Source organism: Oncorhynchus keta, chromosome 33 (genome assembly GCF_023373465.1).
Source record: "Oncorhynchus keta strain PuntledgeMale-10-30-2019 chromosome 33, Oket_V2, whole genome shotgun sequence".
Classification (NCBI taxonomy): Eukaryota; Metazoa; Chordata; class Actinopteri; order Salmoniformes; family Salmonidae; genus Oncorhynchus; species Oncorhynchus keta.
Window position 1 is genome coordinate 8177536 of NC_068453.1, and position 24088 is coordinate 8201623.

The 24088-nt window shown below is 41.5% G+C and overlaps 1 protein-coding gene across 1 annotated transcript in view; it reads right to left on the reverse strand.

The window, feature by feature from the left end:
• Positions 1-9432, reverse strand: part of LOC118366143 (proton myo-inositol cotransporter-like) — a 70832-nt gene extending 61400 nt beyond the window's left edge. The window contains exon 1 of the mRNA XM_035748583.2: positions 7987-9432. Within this exon, the coding sequence (XP_035604476.1) occupies positions 7987-8533 (547 nt within the window). The 5' untranslated portion in view covers positions 8534-9432. The remainder of the gene's footprint in view (positions 1-7986) is intronic.
• Between the last annotated feature and the right edge of the window lie 14656 nt (positions 9433-24088).

A 24088-nucleotide genomic window follows, 5' to 3' on the forward strand; every position in this document is an offset into this window, starting at 1 on the left:
ACGATAAACAGCTGCCTCTGATTGGGAACCATACTAGGCCAACATAGAAATATAATTCACCTAGATAACCCACCCTTAAATCACACCCCGACCTAACCAACATAGAGAATAAAAGCTCTCTATGGTCAGGGCGTGACAGAGTCTCCGTCTCTTTTTTTATGTCTCTGCACATACTAACGTGCACAGTAATAAAGCAGCTCACCGTTTGCGTGTTGGCATTTTTTTCCTACGACAACTGAGAATTGCAGAGCAAGATCAATTAGTGAATCATTGTGTAATGTGAGCACCACCATCCTGTGGTTGAGGATGGACAGAATGAAAGATTTGGGACAAGGAAATCTGGAAATGTGAGCACATCCAAGTTGTTAAGATTTTAGAAAGTTGTGAAGTGCATGCCCAGAATAACTAGAACTTAATGTAAATCTTAGCTAATGTTGTAGGAATGTTCCCGGTTTGCTGGGCAGGTTCTGAGAGAGTGGGAGAGCTCTCCTTTCCTCCCCATCACTCCCTCCTCCTCTTGTTATCAGCGACAGCCTTTAGTTAGTCCCTCTGGTCTCCCCAGGCCTCTACTCAGTTCTCAGACACATGTGGAGTCCACCAGCACCAAGACTCTCACAGCCACAGTCCCCGCCATCCATTATAATGACCTCTCCTTTCAGGACCAAGGACAGCGGCACACACTATCCTGAACGTACGAGCATCATGTGTCAAAGGCTTTCTATTTATAGCAAGTAGTCACCATGTGGAAGTCATGGAAGTCACAATGTGGGCTTCAATGGAGGACTAGCAGCACTCTCTATAATACAACAAGTGCATGGTACTGCAGTAGGGGTCATGGATTTTCAGGATCAGACTGATGTATCCCATCCACAGTAAGAAAATAGTATTTTATAGAACCTTTATTTTATCAAGGAGTCATACTGAGACCACGGTCTCTTTTACAGATGAGCCCTGAATGACATAAATTACAGAAAATACAAAATGCAAGAAGAAAGAGAAACACGGTCCTAAAAAACAAACACATTCATCAGTAAAAAGGTCCTCAATCAGATTTCTGAATTCACCTAGAGGCACCAGAACATCACATTTAAGAACATTTTGAAGATTGTTCCACAAATAAGGTGCAAGAACTAAAATCTGATTTACCTAACTCAGTAGAGACCAAAGGAATGTCCAGAGTTAGCCATCCCTGAGATGCTAACTAATGCTGCTAGGTACAGTGGGACTTTGTGTAAAAGGGCTTTATAAATGAAAACATAGCAATGTATTGTGTGACGCAACCTACGTGACATCAGAGGGCCAACCAACTTTCTGGTAGTGACTGCAGTGATGACCACTAACATTGTCGCCCGTAATAAAGTGCAATGCTCTATGATAAACTACATCTAACGGCTTTAATGAAGAGGCAGCTGCGTTCATATAGACGATGTGGCCATAGTCTGGGGCCGACAGGAGCGTTGACTGAATCATCTGCTTTCTACTATGTAGCGAGAGGCAGGACCTACTTCTATAGAGGAAGACCATTTTTTATTCTCAGCCTCTTAACTAACACATCAATATGCAATAGGTTTAAAGCATCAAACATATTTTTATGTGCTCTAGGGAACAACATCAGTACTAATTTCAGGTCAATAAAGTTTTTCTGTAAAGCAATGAAGTCAGACTGTAGTTCAGATAGAGCCTGGTCAACCATGGGGCCAATAGCATACAGAACAGCATCATCGGCATACAAGTGCAGGTTAACATTTTTTTACAGGCAAGTCAATATTGTTAATAATGTAAACAGAAAAATGTACAGGACTCGAGCCCCCGACAGGACACCTTTCATAATATCCACAAAACCGGATTTAACACCATCATTAGATTAGAGTTCTATCTGTCAAGTCATTTTTAAATCAGTTACAACATGTTATGATTGAGATCAAATTAGGACATTGACTTCAATGGTGTTGGTCAACAAATACCGGTCTGTCAATAATCAAACGGACAATATCATAGATCGATAGAAACAGATCATCATCATTCTGTGCCTTCTAGACATACCATAGAACAAGGATGCATCCCAAATGGCAGCCTAATCCCTATAGCCCTACATAGCCCTATAGCCCTACAGGCCCTGGTCAAAAGTAGTGCACTATGAAGGGAATATGGTGCCATTTGGGACTCTGCACAGCTCTCCAATGTGTTCCCCTAAAGGTCAACTCACCAATAATTGGCCCAAGATGGTAAGATGAACCAAACCCCAGGCTTGTGTAAAAGACCAGTCAAAGGTATGCATTTCTGCCTCCTCCTGACAAACGGCAAGAATGACCTTCCCTCAGAAATGCCAAGCAATTAAAGTTCTAATGTGATTGGACGTGTGACAGGGAACGCTCGGAATTCAGTGGGGTCCGAAATTATTGACACACTTGATAAAGATGAGCAAAATTAACTCTAGAAAATACTGAGGTACAGTACCCGTCAAAAGTTAAGGGTTTTTCTTTACTTTTACTATTTTCTACATTGTAGAATAGTGAAGACGTCAAAACTATAAAATAACACATATGGAATCATATAGTAACCAAAAAAGTGTTAAACAAATCAAAATACATTTTATATTTGAGATTTTTCAAAGGAGAATAACAGCTTTGCACACTCTTGACATTCTTCAACCAGCTTCACCTGGAATGCTTCTCACAAATGCTGAGCACTTGTTGGCTAGTTTTCCTTCAGTCTGCGGTCCAACTCATCCCAAACCATCTCAATTGGGTTGAGGTTGGGTAATTGTGGAGGACAGGTAATTTTAGGCAGCACTTCATCACTCTCCTTCTTGGTCAAATAGCCCTTACACAGCCCGGAGCTGTGTTGGGTCATTGTCCCGTTGAAAAACAAATGATAGTCCCACTAAGCGCAAACCAGATGAGATGGCGTATCGCTGCAGAATGCTGTTAAGTGTGCCTTGAATTCTAAATAAATCACTGACAGTGTCACCAGCAAAGCTCCCCCACACTATCACACCTCTTCCTCCATGCTTCACAGTGGCAACCACACATGAGGAGATCATCCGTTCACCTACTCTGCGTCTCACAAAGACACGGCGGTTGGAACTTCGAATCTCATTTCCACCAGTTTAATGTCCATTGCTTGTGTTTCTCTGCCCAAACAAGTCTCTTCTTCTTATTGGTGTCCTTTAGTAGTGGTTTCTTTGCAGAAATTCATGAAGGCCTGATTCACATAGTCTCCTCTGAACAGTTGATGTTGAGATGTGTCTGTTACTTGAACTCTGTGAAGCATTTATTTGGGCTGCAATTTCTGAGGTGCAGTTAACTCTACTGAACTTATCCTCTGCAGCAGAGGTAACTCTGGGTCTTCCTTTCCTGTGGTGGTCCTCATGAGAGCCAGTTTTATCATGGCACTTATTGGATTTGCGACTGCACTTGACGAAACTTTCACAGTTCTTGAAATGTTCTGGATTGACTGACCTTCATGTCTTAAAGTAAAGCAGTTGTTTGTCTTTGCTTATTTGAGCTGTTCTTGCCCTAACATGGACTTGGTCTTTTACTATCTTATGTATACCACCCTACCTCAAACGCATTTAGAAGGAAATCATTTCTACAAATTAACTTTTAAGAAGGTACACCTGTTATTTTAAATGCATTCAAGGTAACTACCTCATGAAGCTGGTTGAGAGAATACCAAAAGTGTGCAAAGCTGTCATCAAGGCAAAGCTGTATCTCCTTTGAAGAATCTCAAGTATAAAATATATGTATATATTTTTTTAACACTTTTTTGGTTACTACATGACTCCATATGTGTTATTTCATAGTTTTGATGTCTTCACAATTATTCTACAATGTAGAAAATAGTAAAAATAAACAAAAACTCTTGAATGAGTAGGTGTGTCCAAACGTTTGACTAGTACTGTATATTGTATGCTAAAAAAAAGGGAAATTATATTATACTAATACAATTTCTCAGAGAAATTAACAAGTAATAATTGTTTTTCTCACACCCCTGTTTTCAATGCCTTTACCTTGTGAGGATAACGACAATCCTTTTTCTAAAATGGGAGGCCATTTCTCCCTACAGAATCCTTCCAGATCCTTGATATCCATGTGGGAGCAACATAGCCCCATAGCATCAAAGGTCCACCACTATTTTTTTTTTTTTTACAATAGGTATGCAGCCTTATGCTCACGCATTCTCAATTCAACGCCAAAACCACCACTGGGGTGTGTGGCCAAAAGAGCTCTATTTTCATGTCATCTGACCTAGGCACCGGTTCCAATCCAAGTGACAGTGCTGTTTGGCAAACTCCAGGCATTTACATTTGTTGAATGAGATGAAAATAGAGCTCTTTAGCCACACACACCAGCGGTGGGTTTGGCATCAAAATGAGTAATGCATGAACAGACATAAACCCAATGCCTAGAGACGGAGAGGCAAATGTAACCCGTGTGACCCGATCAACAAACTATTTCGATGGCCGGATAAACTGCTTCTTTCAATCTTTGGAAAATACTAACAATTGAATTTGTTTTGGAAGATTGATGTGTCTGAGGGGTAATATTGAGCGAGAAGAGAGTGATCGTCTACTGTGTGTGTTTGCGTGCGTGAGTACGCGCGTGTGGGTGTGTGTGAGAGAGAGAGAGAGCAGTTTTTGAAAGATAAAAGGGTGATTCATATTTGCACAGGCTTACTCTCTGGGTCTATTAATTGGTGTCCAAAACAAAAACAAAGATTGGCCAATCACTATGACTAGTTCACTCAAACAGCAAAAACACACAAAGAATAGCACCCCTCGTCTATTCCTCCCCTTGTTGTGCTCAATGACGCCAAGAACTAAGACGAGGCTTAACAGTGATGACCTCCAAGCATGGCACACTACTTTACCACTACATGATTTTAATGCCCAAAGTAACACCATATTATGAACATTACTCTACTAAGCATGACACACCCATCTTAATTTCCAATCAAAGGGCAACATCAAGGCTACGTGTCACCCAGAAGTTGCTATAAATAGCTTTGGTACATCGAATTCTCATTGAATGCCAAACAGTATGAAATCTTGCCAAAGCCTACTACCTCCAAAAATACCATAGGCCTAGGCACTGCAGTCAGAAATCAGTAACCCTGACAACAAGCCAGTCTCAAAGTAGTGGGATGAAGTTATCAACTTCTAGTTTGATTATTGTTTTGGTATACGGCTAAATAAAGTATTGACTGTCCTCTTTTAAGTTTAACCTACATAGATTTTGGTCAATATAACCCATCACATTAGGTGGGCCCACCCATGAGGATACTATTGGCACACGGGTCTCACTTATTTTTCATGTGAGATAACTCAATAGCCTAAGAAGTGAACTTTCTCAGTTTTGCATTAGGTTTGCCAATCAAAATACTGTAGCCTACAAGGCATGTGTTGTCATGTGTCATGACGTTGGCCTGTGGGTAAGGTTTATAACCCCCCCATAAATACCTTTCTCCCTTGCCTCTCTCTTGACTCTAGGGGGACTCTTGAATATCCTTTGTTAAACTGAGAGTCTGTATCCCCCTACACTTGTGTGTATAAGACAGTCGTTTTTGAATTGTTAGTTAGATTACTTGTTGGTTATTACTGCATTGTCGGAACTAGAAGCTCAAGCATTTCGCTACACTCGCGTTAATAACATCTGCTAACCATGTGTATGTGACAAATAAAATTTGATTTGAACATCAAACAAGTGGAGGGAAAGGAACAATATTTCAGAAATAGAACCAGTTGAAAATATGCGTTGGTACTTAATGAATATGATGTCAGATCAGTTGTCATCTGAGACATTATGACTGATGACAGGACGACCTAAACTGTATCTGAGAAAGTCTACACATTATAGTTATCAGATTCACACGGTGAAAAGATTCAATGTCATTTTAGCTTCCAAATTAGAAATTTGGATTTTCATAAGGTTAGGGCTCTGCTCAATCAGTGGCCCGCCCCTGTGAAGAGACATGGGCTATAAGCTATGAAACAAACCCTTCTCCCTCCACTATATAAGCCCTTGACGAAAACGTAACCTCCTGTTCCGGGTACATTAGGATGACGATCCGATGTCAGAAGGATTCAGATAATAACTACAGAACGAAGCCAACCTCTGCGTGAGCTTTGGTTGCGAATGGTATGAACTTTGAACTCTTATTTGCTACAGAAGTGATACCTCCTAGCCATTGAGTTAGCAACAGCAGCTGTAAACGTGGGCTAGGAGAGGACAGACAGAGTATTCCGTCTACCACCCAACGACAACACTACAACGTTCACCACCAGAGACACACTTCAAAGGACTCTGTTGGGCAACACGGCCATCCATCTACCACCAACCTATTGAAGGGCAGCTCAGAGTAAATATTTATTGCATTTTCCTTTTCCAAATGGGCGGTAACTTAGAATGCATAGGATATTGTATTTACAATATCACAGATTCTCCATTTGTTCCTCAGTCTTCCCGCTCTTTCACTCAAACCCAACCCACTTTTCTTTGTGTAACCAGCTGTCATATCTGTTCCGTCTGCTAGGGACATTTTCCTTTATGACATAATTTGTAATGAAGATATGATTCATTCTGTGTATATGTAATTCTGTGTGATTAGTTAGGCATTTAGTAAATAAATAATTAAACCCAATTTTGTATTTCTGATTCAACTTGTTAGCCAGGGTTCGTGAAGATTTGTGAAGAACCAAGAATTTACAACATTCAGATGAGACTGAAATGAGGTGACGATTAATATTGACTGCTATTGATATAAAATATTACTAGTTCTTTAAGAGTTTACTCGGAAGATAACTGCTCTATAAATATTATTTGATGGTTCCCCCACTTTCTAGTTAATTACATTTACATGATTAGCTCAATCAGGTGATATTAATTACAGAAATGGATCCGGCATAGCCAAAGACACAACACATGCATGCACATTAGTTGCCCTCTGATGATGGTAACCTAAACTGTAATAAACTAGGCTTACCCATACACAGATAACAATCCCTAGTCTAGGTGAATGAGATGAGCCTGAAGTGAAGAGTAAATTCAACAACTCTCCGAGGACAGTGGAAGTTGATAAAGGAGCTTCTTTATTGTTAAAATTAAAACGTACGCATTTTGGTCCTTGACCTTCAAGGTTTTGCTAATCTCTCACTGACAGACTAAATCTTAGGTTCTGGCCTTCTGTGTTGGTTTTACAGATGAAAAAGGAAGAGTCTTTTATATATTTCAAAATGGCCTCATATAGGCTCAGGGACAAATCACAATAGGACACAACACATGATGTGATTGGTTGGAAAAATCTGACCAATAGCATTGAGGCCCTATAGCTAAACGCCTCCTCTAATAATCTATATGTAAACCCCTGAAAACCCCAGGGGCATCTTAACCCCTTTTTAGGTTGGGGATTTGTTTCTAGCATTAATGTAAGCACATTTCAGGTGAATCTGGAGGTTATAAATCATACAATATCTTAAACTGCAGAAATAAATCATACAATATCATTAGAAATGTTGATTTTGAGCAGGAATGTGAGTTAGCTAGTTAGTTAGCATGAGCTAGCATCTGCTGGGATATAAGAGAATGTGAATAGAGATATAGAAATAGAGTTTTAGGCTTACATTAAAACCTCATCATAGGTTATTAAGTGAGATGTACAATGCCATTTTGTTTCAATATTTCATTGGTCTAATAAAATATAACTAGCTTTCTAGAGTCAATTACTAAAAGCACACATTTTCAGCGGGCCTCTTGCTCCACAGGGAGGGGCATCTTGCCCCAATAGTTGGGCAAGACACCCCCTTTCTAGAATTTGTATTTTAATAACTAAAAGGTTGTCAACCGTTACCAAAGTTAGTTTTTTTGTGTCAGCAATTACATTTTTGTTACCCTACCTTTAAACAGGTCCTCTCATCCCCAGGCTAATTGTCTTGTGAACGAGATAAGTAAACAAGTGAAAAGTTACGAAACTGAGGAGGCACCTTACCAAGTCCAAGCCCGACAATGAGACGTCCGACCAGGAGAACCTCCTTATCGGGAGCTGCGCTAAGCACTATTCCCCCAGATGTGAAGATAAAACTAGCCAGGAGGATGCAGACCCTGCGCCCGAAAACTCCGTTCAAGAACCCGCCGGCCAACGCGGACAGCGCGGCGGCAGCCACAGTACTAGAGATCAGAACCTCCTGCCACAGGGCGCTGAGATTCATCTCCCTCTTGAGCAGGAGCATCGCTCCCGAGATTACCCCGGTGTCATAGCCGAACAGAAAGCCACCCAGCGCAGAGAACGCGGCCAGAACATAAACAAACGCAGGCGTGACATCTTGCTGGAACTGTTTACGCGCCTCTCTCTCCAGGTCCCCGGTGGAGGTGGCGGTAGCGGCATTGGCAGGGACAGCCTGGCTGTTGATGCTCGCGTTGGACGGTGCTTTGATGAGGCTCCGCTCTCCGTCATCGTTCACTTTCTTCCTCCTCTCACCCATCAGGTTGCTCATACTACGAAGACTATAGTCATTGTCGCTAGATTTTCGGGACATAAGGGAAACAAACGCACCCACGAAATGTTCACAGAACTGTAGTTGGTTGGTTAGTTTAGTTGTTAAAAGAGTAAGAGTTGTTTGTTGTTCTCAGTCGAGCAAATGTGGTCCAAAGACCGTTAATTATTGATCATTCAAGTTGACAGAAGTTGGTCTGTACCCGTGGTCACAGGCTACAGAAGTGTCATCGCAGTGGTACTGATGAGGGCTTCTCTTTTTTTGGAGCCGAAGGTAAAGGCATGGAGGAGAGTTGGTGTGCTCGTCATTGCCAGCGTCGCTCTGACGTATAAGGTATTGCTCTCCTGCAAGCCGCCATCTAGGCACTGGCCGTGTTCCAGAGAATCAAAATGAATGTAGGTGTCTGTCTGATTTACAAATCACCTTGCATCATAAATAACGACTCGTTATTATTTGTAGATCAGTCAATCCATCACAATTTACCAATGATACATTGCGATTTTGATCGTCTCCAACACGGCCATAATCATGTTTTCAATTCAATATGTTTGCCAATATTTTCTTAAGCCTATGTTGGGCAATGTCTGCCAAATGGATTTCGATGTGATTGTAGGATATTTCTGGTATCATACCATTCAAATTATTTGATTCTATTCCGCTTGTTTATACCGTAGGCTACATTTCCACAATGTTATCAATCATTAGCCTACATAATGTGGTCTTTCAGAAATCCAGTGATAATGTGTCGTCTAACTATTTTTGAAATAGAAAGATGTGCAATGTGTAAATAATTTCCCCCTACACCTGAAACATCCTCATATCTTTCCCATTTGCTTTTCTCCTCAGCAAATGTGATGATGTTGTGCCCTCTTCAGGGCAAACCTCAATATTTCAATTATATGAATTGAAGTGCTTGTTACAGTGTAGAGTGGTTTACTGTATGCAAGTGGTGGGTATATGCCCTGTCATTTGAAACAACTCTGCCCCCCTTTTGATTATAAATTTGTAATTTTGTGGGACCTAATTTATGTTTCATAATGTCCAGTCGGTGGAGGATTTGTCAACACAAGCATGACGATAGTTCAAATCACTGTGAATGTGTAAGCGTCAATATAGTGGGTCAATATTGAACTCTTCCTGGCTAATATTTATGTGGCACAAATTATTTCAGTTTTCAACGGTTTAAGTTAGAATATTACGACCCCATTCTTGAAAGCTACCAGTCTAACACATATGTGCCTTCTGTTTTCCCTCCCTGGTACTCACAAGGACTTGTTAGAAGGGAGTGTGACAAAAAAAATGCACCCAATGACTGAGGGAAATCAATTCAAAGCATACTTCCTTCAGACTTCCTTCAAACGTCAACAGTGAAGAGACTACTCCGGGGTTCTGGCCTTCTAGGCAGAGTTCCTCTGTCCAGTGTCTGTGTTCTTTTGCCAATCTTAATCTTTCTTTTTATTGGCCAGTCTGAGATTTGTATTTTTCTTTGCAACTCTGTCTAGAAGACCAGCATCCTGGAGTCACCTCTTCACTGTTGACGTTGAGACTGGTGTTTTGCGGGTACTATGTAATAAAGCTGCCAGTTGATGAATTGTGAGGTGTCTGTTTCTCAAACTAGACCCTCTAATGTACTTGTCCTCTTGCTCAGTTGTGCACCGGGGCCTCCCACTCCTCTTTCTATTCTGGTTAGAGCAAGTTTGTGCTGTCCTGTGAAGGGAGTAGTACACAGCGTTGTACGAGATCTTGAGTTTCTTGGCAATTTCTCACCTGGAAATAACTTTATTTCTCAGAACAAGAATAGACTGATGAGTTTCAGAAGAAAGGACTTTGTTTCTAGCCATTTTGAGCCTGTAATCGAACCCACAAATGCTGATTCTCCAGATACTCAACTAGTCTAAAGAAGTGTCACGATCGTCGTAAGGAACGGACCAAAATGCAGCGTGGTATGTGTTCATGATGATTTTTTAAATTAAAGAAAACACTAAATAAAAACTATACAAAACAATAAACAAATAACGACCGTGAAGCTATAATGAGAACTGTGCTGACACAAGCAACTAACATAGACAATCACCCACAAACAAACAGTGAAACCCAGGCTACCTAAGTATGATTCTCAATCAGACAACTAATGACACCCGCCTCTGATTGAGAACCATACTAGGCCAAAACATAGAAATCCCAAAATCATAGAAAAACAAACATAGACTGCCTACCCCAACTCACGCCCTGACCATACTAAATAACGACAAAACAAATTAAATAAAGGTCAGAACGTGACAAGAAGGCCAGTTTTATTGCTTCTTTAATCAGGACAACAGTTTTCAGCTGTGCTCACATAATTGCAAAAGGGTTTTGTAATGATCAATTAGCTTTTTAAACTGATCAACTTGGATTAGCTAACACGACGTGCTATTGGAACACAGGAGTGGTGGTTGCTGACAATGGGCCTCTGTACGCCTATGTAGATATTCAATAAAAAAACCTGCCGTTTCCAGGTACAATGGTCATTTACAACATTAACAATGTCTACACTGTACTTCTGATCAATTTGACCCCAAACTCACGCCACTCCTCTCAGGATCCCTCCCCCTTGGCCCATCTTCCTCTACTTTCTTCACTGCCTCAGCATTTGAACAACTTATGCACCACTCTAACTCTGAAAACCTCAACCTGCCCTTCTGCACACTTTTCACACCCAGGAACCTCCCTCCTACACACTGCTGCCTCGTGCCCATAAGCTTGACACCTGTAACAATGTAATGTATTCGCCACAAAAGCTTGTACAGGATAACTTATATATCTCAACATCAAAACTCAAAAGTACAGAAAATGACTCTTCTGCTTCACCCCTCTCTCACCAAGCGACGAGCATCACAAACACCGGGAATCTTCCCCTTCAGTTGGTCAGCTTTCACATTTACCACTAACCCAGGAATCACTCCTTTCAATGGCGCCCTATTCTTGAGAGCGAAACAATTCAAATGACTTGCCCCCCATACGTTTAACGCCAAGTGCCTTCTCCCTCTGACCAGCACAAACACAAACAATCATTACAAGACCACTTCTGGTTATCCTGACCGATTCCACAGCACCCGATTCTGTTTTCACCCACCCTGAAACCACAAATGGATCAGCCAAAAGGCAAGGGTCCACTTTTTCCCAAAACTTCACTCCTACTGTCACAGACTCATCTTTATCCTGACCTTGTTGCAAGCCTCGGGTTCCGAGAACTTCACCACACCGACCACCTCTGATACTTCTCCCTCATTCACTTCCATTTCTCCTCCTGTCTTCAACTCACTCTGCTTACACTTTCTACTGTTCTTCTTCAACAAACCATCTCCCTTTTTCCCACCCTTTATAACCGGCTCAAGCTCACCGTCTTCTTCCCTCTCTCTCTTAGACCTCCTCTGCCTCTCTTTTTCCCTCCATTTCTCCTCCGAATTCCAAGTATGCATCTCCTTATGATAATACTGCAATTCTCCTGACATACATCTTGTTCTTGCCTTGTCAAGGGATGCCATTTAAGTCACAATCTCCATACAATCACCACAAACCCCATCGGGATGTCTCTCATTTGTATCTGGAAGTAGCTAGCAAGTTAGCTAGTTAGCTTGGGTGTTTGACTGCCGTTGTGAGGCCAGAGCAATCGGATCAACCCTACTCTTCGACCAGAGCATCCAATGTGTGCTCCGAACGCTCCGAGAGCAAAACGCTCTAACTTAATGAATGGACAATCTGACAAAGCTCTGAATTTTCGAATGCCCAGAGAGCACTCAGAGCGCACTCTGGCACTCCAGATTGAATTTACGTTCACACCCTACAGTATGTGTCTAGTGCACGCAGTAGGTATTTCATGATTGGCTACATGTACACACACACAGATCTTGTCATATACACTACTGAAGGGGGGATTTGCACTTTCAGCAGGTGGTCCTCTCACATCTCCCTTAAACTGTCAGGTTGACGTTTATTGGATGAATCTTGTCCTGTAGGCAGTCCAAAGTTAAAATTGTCTATATACAGAGTACCAGTCAAAAGTTTGAACACAGCTACACATTCAAGGATTTCTCTTTATTTTTACTATTTCCTACATTGTAGAATAATAGTGAAGACATCAAAACTATGAAATAACACATATGAAATCATGTAGTAACCAAAAAAGTGTTAAACAAATCACAATGTATTTTATACTTGAAAATCTTCAAATAGCCACCCTTTGCTTTCCTGACAGCTTTGTACACTCTTGGCATTCTCTCAACCAGCTTCACCTGGAATGCTTTTCCAACCGTCGTGAAGGAGTTGCTGAGCACTTGCTGGCTGCTTTTCCTTAATTCTATGGGCCCACTCATCCCAAACATTCTCAATTTGGTTGAGGTCAGGGGATTGTGGAGGCCAGGTCATCTGATACAGCACTCTATCACTCTCTTTCTTGGTAAAAAAATAGCCCTTACACAGCCAGGAGGTGTGTTGGGTCATTGTCCTGTTGAAAAACAAACGACAGTCCCACTAAACGCAAACCAGATGAGATGGCGTATCACTGCAGAATGCTGTGGTAGCCATGCTGGTTAAGTGTGCCTTGAATTCTAAATAAATCACCAACCAGCAAAACACCCCCACACCCCAACACCTCCTCCTCCACCAATACACCTCCTCCTCCACCAATACACCTCCTCCTCCATGCTTTACGCTGGGAAATACACATGCGGATATCATACGTTCACCCACACCACATCTCACAAAGACACAGTGGTTGGAACCAAAAATCTCCTATTTGGACTCCAGACCAAAGGACTAATTTCCACTTGTCTAATGTCCATTGCTCGTGTTTCTTGGCCAAAGCAAGTCTCTTCTTCTTATTGGTGTCCTTTAGTAATGGTTTTCTTGCAGCAATTCGACCATGAAGGCCTGATTCATGCAGTCTCCTCTGAACAGCTGATGTTGAGATGTGTCTGTTACTTGAACTCTGTGAAGTATTTATTTGGGCTGCAATTTCTGAGGTGCAGTTATCTCTACTGAACTTATCCCCTGCAGCAAAGATAACTCTGGGTATTCCATTCCTGTGTTGGTCCTCATGAGAGCCAGTTTCATCATATCGCTTGATGTTTTTTTGCGATTGCACTTCAACAAACTTTCAAAGTTCTTGAAATGTTCCGTATTGACTGACCTTCACGTCTTAAAGTAATGATGGACTGTCATTTCTCTTAGCTTATCGGCGCTGTTTTTGTCATAATATGGACTAGGTCTTTTACCAAATAGGGCTGTCTTCTGTATACAATCTACAATGTTGAAAATAGTTTTAAAATATATAAAGATACCCTTGAATGAGCAGGTGTTCTAAAACGTTTGACCGGTAGTGTAGGTAGTAAAAATGAATGAAAACCATTTCATGTTAGGATTAGGCATAAGGTTAGCAGTGCTTTTAAAGTTAGGGTTAGGTTTGAAATCAGATTTTATGACTTTGTGGCTGTCAGCTAATGACTACCCTGCAGGGCTGCTTCCAGTACATGAGTCTTCCCAATAAATGCCAACCTGATGAGAAGTGTTCTTTCATCTGTCATGCATGTGTAGACGTTTATTTGAATTTGATCCATTGCAGAGAACCCCCCACCACAAATGGATCAGGTCCCTACAGTCCCATGATGTTCCGATACAGTGCCTCATCTTCTAGGGAAAAAGCAGAAAAAACATCCTGCTGTGTATAATATCTCAACAGATCCTTATTGATGTTACTATCCTCTATAATGGGATGATTAACTATAATCAGCACAATCTTTCAACTATTTAATCTTTCATTGACCGATGAACTATTAATGCTTTGAATACAGTGGGCTAATAAAGTCCCATTACGTGACCAAACAATGTGATTTTGTGATAAAAGAATGTTGTGTAAACTACAATACAATCTGTCATTTTAAATGACACTTGAATACAATATCTGCACATACCAAAGATTCAAAAGTCATTTCTTCACTTACTAACTATTAAGTCCAAGTAGGCGTCAAATGTCCCACCGAGTCTCATTTGTACCATGAGATGTAATAGTTTTCTCCCTTCGTTTGGCAGAAGGGAAGAGGAGAGGGCAATGTGATTAAGAATCCTTCCAATGTATTAGGTAAGATGTAGGCTAAAGTTTCTCCTATTGTTTGTGAACAGGGATGTGGTGAGGAAAGTGGAACAATGACAAACGTGCAGAAATACATTAGGTAAACTGCAGGTGCTTTGGGTCATTGATTATGAAATATCAGAGTTGAAACATTAACACTGTATACACAGAGTATACCAAACATTGGGAACACCTTCCTAATATTGAGTTTCACCCCCCTCCACCCATGTTGACTCCAGTGCTTCCCACAGTTTTGTCAAGTTGGCTGGATGATCCTTTGGGTGGTGGGACATTCTTGATACACATCGGAAACTGTTGAGCGCGAACCCCAGCAGCGTTTCACTTCTTGACACAAACCGGTGCGCCTGGCACCTACTGTCATACCCCGTTCAAAGGCACTTAAATCTTTTTGTTCTTGCCTGTTCTATCTCTGAATGGCACACACACACAATCCATGTCTCAATTGTCTCAAGGTTTAAAAATCCTTCTTTAACCTGTCTCCTCCCCTTCATCTACACGGATTTAAAGTGGATTTGACAAGTGACATCAATAAGGCATAGATGATGTGATAACGATAGTGTCTTTCAAAAACTCATTCAAATCAAAAACAGTGGATTGGTGGCAGCCTTGTCGGGAAACTGAAGGAGAAAGATGCTGCTCATAAACACAGCAAGGTGACCGAGGGACAATTGTCTGGTTAAACAGTACAAATACAACCTATGCAGATCGATCAAGATGGTGAGACACATGTACAGTACAGGGACAAAGTGACGGAGCGATTAAGCGGGAGTATCTGGCAGAGGTTTCTAACGATCACTGATTACAAAAAGGAAATCCAGTCACGTCTCGGAAGCTAATGCCGCCCTACCGGACGAGCTAAACACCTTCTTCTCACACATCGTGCAAAACAATTCTGAGCTGCCAAGGGAGAGCCCCTGAGGACAACGAGGGCTACTTGCTTATGGTCTCCACAGACGATGTATGTAAGTCATTCAAACGTGTTAACCCTCGCAAGGCTGCCGGCCCAGACGACACCTCGAGCCACGTGTATAGACCAGCTAGCTGTTGAGTTTTCTGACATTTTCATTCTCTCTAGCTCAGGCTGTTATCCCCACCTGCTTCCAGGTGTCCACTGTCATCCCCGTGCCCAAGATGTCCACTGTCATCCCCGTGCCCAAGATGTCCACTGTCATCCCCGTGCCCAAGATGTCCACTGTCATCCCCGTGCCCAAGAAAGGGAAGGTAACTTAACTGAATGACTACCGACCCGTAGCCCTCACTTCTGTCATCATGAAGTGTTTAGAGAGGCTAGTCAAAGGCTACATCACCTCCTCCCTCCCCGACACACTCAACCCTCTCCAATTCCCCTACCGCCCCGCTACCGGACGACGCCATTGCCATGGCACTGCACACTTCCCTCACCCATCTGAACAAGAGAAATGCCTATATGAGTTTGCTGTTCATCGACTACAGCTCGGCCTTTAATACCATAGTGCCCTCTAAGCCTCACCACAATGCTCACAGCCCTGGGACTGAACTCCTCCCTACGCAACTGGGTCCTGGCCTTCCTGACGAGCCGCCCCCAGGTGGTGATGCTAGACAACTGATCCTCAACGCGGGGGCCCCATAAGGGTGCATGCTCAGTTCCCTCCTTTACCCGCTTTATACCCAAACAGTTCGAACTCCATCATCAAGTTTGTGGACGACATGACAATAGTAGGCCTGATTACCAAGAACGACGAGATGGCCTACAGGGAGGAGGTAGGCACTCTGACAGTGTGGTGCCACGTAAACAACCTCTCCCTCAATGTTGGCAAAACAAAGGAGTTGATTGTGGAACCACACGCTTCCTCCTGAACTTCAAGTTCATGCTGAAATGGTCAAACCACACGGACACCATACTGAAGAAGGAACGATAGCAACTCTTTAACCTCAGGAGGCTGAAGAAATGTGGCCTGTCCAAGGTGCACCATCGAGAGTATACTGCATCACAGCCTGGTATGGCAACTGCCCCGTCGCTGACCGCAAGGCACCACAGAGGGTGGTATGCTAAACTGAACGCAACATTGGGTGCACACTGCCTGCCCCCCAGGACACCTACTGTACTGTTTCTACGACTGCCAGAACCCCTCCCCCCAATTGCACCTTGAAGCCTTGAAGCCCACTGAAATGGCACTCTATTCCTTAGATAGTGCACTACCTTCAGTAAAGAAATCCGATGCTTCCTTATGTGTATGCAAAACAGGCACAATTTCTTCCTCCTTCCTGGTCATGAGAATAAGATAATATTTCACCGGTTAGGGAGAACGCCCATGTAATTACAATACTCTTTCATTAAGAATTTCTCAAGTAGGTGTATGACCTATAGTGCTGTGAAAAAGTACTTGCCCCCTTTTCTGATTTTCTCTATTCTTTTGTGACTCAATGTTATCTTTATCTTCAATTAAAACCTAATATTAGATAAAGGGGACCCGAGTTTACAAATAACAAATACTTATTTAATTGATTTCATCTACAAAGTTATGCTCACCCAATTCCCCTGTGTGAAGAAGGTAATGGCCCCTTTACACTTAGTAAAATGGTTGTGCCACATCCAACCCAACAACTTTATTGCCTTGTTGCAAAAGGTGTGGAACGTTTTTATCTGTATATTTTGTGTTCTTATTTTCACTCTGCTGTCATTTAGGTCATTATCGTACCATGCTGTTTATGCATCGTCCGTTTTATCCCATCACAGCCATTGAACTCTGTAGCTGTAAAATCAGCAATGGCTTCATGGTAACATCCCTGAGCACTTTCATTCCTGTCCTGCAGTTCAGTTCTGAAGTACAACTGTATCTTTGATGTGTCTGGGTGGGTTAATACTCAATTATTAACTTGACCGTGCTTAAAGAGATATTTAATGTCTGGTTTATTATTGTTAACCATCTACCAATCACCCTTATTTATGAGGCACCCTGGTCTTTTTTAATCAAATCGGTGCTTGAAATTCAATACCTGACTGAGAGACCTTACAGATGTTGTATGTGTGGGGGACAGAGGAAGGGTTAGTCATTCAAAAACCACGTGCTCCGTTTGTTGAAAGGAGAGGACCAAGGCGCAGCGTGCGTACAGTTCCACATTGTTTAATAGTGAAACTTACAACAAAAACAACAAAGGAGTTAACAACCGTGCAGTATTGCAGTGCACAAGGCAACTATACAAAAAAACAAGATCCTACAACAGAAAGTGGGAAAAAAGGCTGCCTAAGTATGATCTCCAATCAGAGACAACGATAGACAGCTGCCTCTGATTGGGAGCCATACTCGGTCAAAAACAAAGAAATAGACAACATAGAATGCCAACCCCAAATCACAACCTGACCTAACCAAATAGAGAAATAAAAGGACTCTCTAAGGTCAGGGCGTGACATCATGCTTATCCTTGCTATTTCACACAGAGTGAGTCCGTGTAACTTATGTGATTTGTTAAGCCCAATTATACTCCTGAACTCATTTACGCTTGCCTAAACAAGGGGCTGAATATTTATACAACAACTATATTTTAGTGATGAATTTTGTATTCATCTTTAAAAAATCATACTTTGACGTTATTTTGTGTATACTGTTTACAAAAAAAGTCATTGTATGTAGCTATTAATTCTTGAAGAATAAAACTTTGAAATGCCTAGTGCTTAATTCAAATGCAATATCCCATCAGAACCCAAAATAGAGGCTCGTTCTACTCAATTGTATTGTATTTAAGACATGTGATTATAGCCTCAAAACATTGTTAAAACTGTCATTTTTATACAGTGTCGTGGATGGTCAGTCCATGCATCCATAACTCTATATGAATTTGACTGGTTACATTTCTCCAATCCCAACCATCAGCTGCTTACAATGGAGGGGAGTCGGCTTTGTTATTGTTTGACCTAGATATTTCCCCTTTAATGGGACTGAGGGGTCAAAATATCAACCAAATATCCGATGTATGGTCATATAAAAATAAATAAAAAGTCTATAAATTGCATACTTGTTTAATTTCATTTGGTCTTCCACACCATCTTAAGCTTGAAGACATCATGTTTGTTTTTTTTCCCCCTAGCATTACACAGCTGGGCGGGGGGCAGGACCGAGTTTCGGAAACCCTGCCCTAGAGTGTAATCGGGCAAATCTGCAATGCCACTAAAGCTGTAAAGCTAGACATCTTCATTTAGACATATCGTGTCTTTTTGTAAAAGATAGGAAACGTTACCTGTCTGTTGGCTATAATATATTCATATGGGACTTTACATACTGTAGAGTGGCAGGTTTGTTGTCACATTTCTTTAAAGTGACAAAGTATATCATATCCGATGATAAATTAGACAGCAGACTTCAGGGAACAAGTTAACTTTTGTATTTAATACACCACTTTGAAAGTGAGAATATCAACATGTTTTCATTGATTAAGGAAAGAAGAAAGGACATGTGGTGTTGGTTGTTGATTGAATGTGTTCCCCAAGCTATTTTACACACGTTCAAGTCTCCGACAAGGGTACTCATAAGGGTAGTATGTGATTGACTGGGTTAAGACTTTGTTAGCCTGCTGAGATAAAGCTGAGGCTTTGGTCCTGCGGTCTCCAGCGGTCTCTTCAAAGAGGAGGTCAAAGGGGGGTGAAGTGTAACACAGGTGGTACGGTCACCACGCTCGCGTGATGAGTAAAGGTTGTCATTTTTTAACAAGAAATTTGTGGAGTGGTTGAGAAATGAGTTTTAATGACTCCAACCTAAGTGTATGTCAACTTCCGACTTCAACTGTAGCATTCTGTTGGTGGCAAGAATTTGATATAATAATTTAAATAGAAAAACTCTTAAGCGTTGAATCAAGTGCTGTTTTTTGTACCTGTTCATCAACCATGTGCCATGGAATCGGTACAAACAAGTTCCCTACCTTCTCCTTTTTCCACTTGCCTCCTCCATTTTTTTGTGGTAATTCTGCAGTCAGTTGGTTGTACATTTGGCTTGAGCAGATATTCCCATATATTTTCGAGAGCTGCATATGCGACATAACTCCTCCGTTTCTATTCATAATATCATTAATAAATATCATTTTTAAAAAGGATCATTTTTCCATAAAGGATGCTTTAAAAAAAAAAAAAAATGAATCAGTATATTTGAGTTCAACCATAACATTTGTTGTAATATCTGTTCTATCTTTTCTGGAGGATAAAACCAGCTTTGCATGGCTTGTTGAATTTTCAATTAGTCGGAAATGAGAGGTTGTTATCTGTATGAAGGCACAAAGGCCATTCTAGAACAAAGGATAAGGATTCTTAATAATCTGCTGGAGAACCATTTTGGTATAACTTACAGTATTTAGTGAGAGGTTTAAAGGTTTCATATTTAATCCTTTAAGTGATGAGTGACTTGCCTGAGACATTGTCTGGTGCACAGGAGACCTGGCTTAGAGCCACCTCAGTCAAACGAACACGTCTTGAGCTCTTAGGCAAGATTGCTCATCCCATGCATGGATCACTCAGCCACCTCTGTTGCACTGTCATTGAAAGGGGTGCACAGATCCTCCTGCTTCTCTTTGCCATAGAACGTGTTGTTGTGCAGTGGGCCTGATTTCAAACCCAGTCAGTTATGTTGGTGCCGTGATCTCTGAGTATGAGGTCAAAGGGGGGTGAAATAGTAACTGAGGTGGTTCGACGAGTAAACTTGCTCGAGACTTGAAGACTTGTGTTAGCTTCCTGAACTCACGCCTATGGGCTTTGGCTAAGTGAGCTAACACAGTCTTGTGACATACTGGAGACCCGGTCAGTCACAAGAGCAAGATTTAAATAGGTATTGGAAAAGCTATCCTTAGAAGGGCAATGACGTGGCTAATTACTTGTGGGGGCCAAGTTGCGGTTTTTGTGACACCCCCCTTCTAACATGTCATGCATGTCCTGCGCTGCCTGTGATCATCATAGCCAAAACAGTTCAAGTGCTAGAGCCACATTTATAGGAAGAAAATTAATTCAACATGCCACATTGGCTACAGAAACCACCAGAAGCATCTGTTGACCACAGAGAGCGTTTAATTCTTTCTGTTCTCCTCTACCTTTCCTGGATGCCAAAGTTCCACAATGTTGTCTCTGGTTTTGAATCTGAATTTAGAAAACTGAATCTGAATGGATATGTGAAGTTGCCTTCAGAAAGTTTTCATCCCCCTGGACTTTTTCCACATTTTGTCGTGTTACATTTTGTTGTGTCACAGAGTTGAAAATGGATTCAATTTAGTTTTTTTTGGCTCTGTCCATAATGTCAAGTGGAATTATGTTAATGTTTATTTATTTTTTTGCAAATTAATTTTAAAAAGGAAAAGCTGACATTAGTCAATCAGTATTCGACCCCCAAGGGCCTCCCGGGTGGCGCGGTGGTTAAGGGTGCTGTACTGCAGCGCCAGCTGTGCCATCAGAGACTCTGGGTTCGCGCCCAGGCTCTGTCGTAACCGGCTGCGACCGGGAGGTCTGTGGGGCAATGCACAATTGGCCTAGCGTCGTTAGGGAGGGGTTGGCCGGTAGGGATGTCCTTGTCTCATCGTGCACCAGCGACTCCTGTGGTGGGCTGGGCGCAGTGCACGCTAACCAAGGTTGCCAGGTGCACGGTGTTTCCTCCGGCACATTGGTGCGGCTGGCTTCCGGGTTGGATGCACGCTGTGTTAAGAAGCAGTGCGGCTTGGTTGGGTTGTGTATCGGAGGACGCATGACTTTCAACCTTCGTCTCTCCCGAGGCCGTACGGGAGTTGTAGCGATGAGACAAGATAGTAGCTACTAAAAACAATTGGATACCATGAAAAAGGGGATAAAAAAAATATATTAAAAAAGTATTTGACCCTTTTGCAAGCCGGAATATGTTCAGGAATAAAAATGTGCTCAACAAGTCACGTAATAAGTTGCATGGACTCATTACAGTTTTTTTTTTTAATGATTTTTTAGCGACCTCATCTCTGTACCCGACACATAAAATGATCTGTAAGGTCCCTTTCAACCACAAATGGATTACAGGCAACATTCACACTGAGCTAAAAGGTAGAGCTGCCGCTTTCAAGGAGCGGGAAGCTTATAAGAAATCCCGCTATGCCCTCCGACGAACCATCAAACAGGCAACGCGTCAGTAAGTAACACTCAGCAAGTAACACTGAAACATGCATGAGAGCATCAGCTGTTCCGAACAACAATATGATCACGCTCTCCGTAGCCGATGTGAGTAACAGGTCAACATTCACAGACGGATTACCAGGACGTGTACTCCGAACATGCACTGACCAACTGGCAAGTGTCTTCACTGACATTTTCAACCTCTCCCTGTGAGTGGTTTTCCATTGCCTCGCAAAGAAGGGCACCTATTGGTAGATGGGTAAAAGTTATTGTGAAGTTATTAATTACACTTTGGATGCTGTATCAAATTCACTCAGTCACTACAGATATACAGGAGTCCTTCCTAACTCAGCACCGTAACGCTAGCTAATCTTCCTGGGATCCAACACCAATTAACAAGACATTACAAACAACCACAATCAAGACTTCACAAACATTCAACAAGTAGACAATTCAGATAATTAAAATACCTGACAGGAAACACATTTAACATTCAGTTGATGCTTTCTATTTGCTGTCCAGTCATATGGTCTATCGGATTAGATGTTTTTTTTCTTTTTTCTTGAAGGTGGATTTACTTTTTGCCTGAGAAATATGGATGGGTAAAGAGATCCATTCAGCTATGGCTCTATATAAAACTGTAGATTTAAGGCAATTTGTCCTTGGCTTGTGTTGTTTTAGCTGCCCTTAATTTGCCTGTCTGATTTGGTGGTTATGCGTGCTGCTAGTATGTACTAACTGGACTGAAAAATTATGTTTTTTAAATTTTTTAAATATAACATTCCTAAAGAAAATCAGAAGACTAGATAGGATTTTGTTTTTAACGTGAAGCCATGAGAGATTCTGATGCATTTGGATAATATTCATACGGTTAGAGCAATGAAGAGCTAATCTGGCAGCCCTGTTTAGAGCAATGAAGAGCTAATCTACCAGCCCTGTTTTGAGCCATTTGGATCTTTTCTGTATCTTTCTTTGCTGCAGATAACCATATAGCCCGACAGTACTCTAAGTGTGATAGGACCAGGGATTGAATCACCTGATTCAGTGTGCTAGATGTTACATACTCTGAACATTTTCTTGTAACAGCAAGTCCCTTGCCCGTCTTAATAACAATATTATCTATGTGTTCTGACCATGATAAAGTTGTGTCCAACATGACGCCTGGTAGTTTTGTTTTTTCACTTGCTTTTTCACTTACATATGTTCAATTCATCGACAAATTCAATTGGGGATCATCAGCAAGCATATATCTTGAACCAAATACAATACACTTAGTTTTAGAAGTGTTCAACACCAATTTGTTCATATCAACCCACTCAGACACCATTGTTAGTTCACTGCTCAGTTCAGATAGATATCCAGGATAGATTTCCATTCAGGATAGAGCTGCAGACTTAAAACCATAACATTTGAGTTTACCTAGTAGCAGTTCATGATCAATTATATCAAAAGCAGCACTGAAATCTAGCAACACTGCACCACCTAACTTCCTGTCATCCATACTCTTTAACCAATCATCTGTCATTTGTGCTAAGGCTGTACTCGTAGAATGCCCTTCTTTGTATGCATACTGGAAACCAGTTATCCGACCATTGCATGAGACATAATCCTTGATTTGTACAGATACACATTTTTCCAATAATTTACTTAACACAGGCAGTAAGTTTTAGGGCGACTATTAGGACCAGTGAATGCAGATTTTTTTTATCCTTAGGTAGTGGAATAACCTTTGACTCTGTCCAGATTTCTGGGCAATCCCCAGACATCAAGCACTTACTAAAAATATGAGAGATTTGGGTAGATATATCTGTAACTCTAAGCAATTTGGCATCAAGATTATCTGTACCAGGTGACTTGTAAACCCGAAAGAGACAACAGCATCCTTTCTAACTCTTACCTTCCTACTTGGTGAAATTCGAACATACATTGCCTCTCCTTCATGATACAATCTTTTATAAGGGTATAATGGCATGTAGCCATCAGTTGGAATCATAGCATTCCTCAACTCGTTCCCTTTCAAACAGTTACAGAGTTTAATGACTGTGAAAGGAGAAAACTTAGGATGGATAATCCACATTGTAGTTACTCCACAATACTAACCCAATTGACAGATTGTAAAAATGGGAGCCTGTACAGAAGAAAGATATTCCAAAACATGCACCCTGTTTGCAACAAGGCACTAAAGTTATAATATAAAATGTTACATTCAATTTCAATACCATAATAGAAATTCAAAATTATGGAATTCAAAATACCATTTATGTTGGCACTGACAACGCTCCATGTGTTCAGCTGGAGGACACAATGTTGTGCAACGTTCAGCTAGAACAAACACCCCTCTCTGGCATGTAGAATAAGGCATTGTATCAGCTCTATTCAT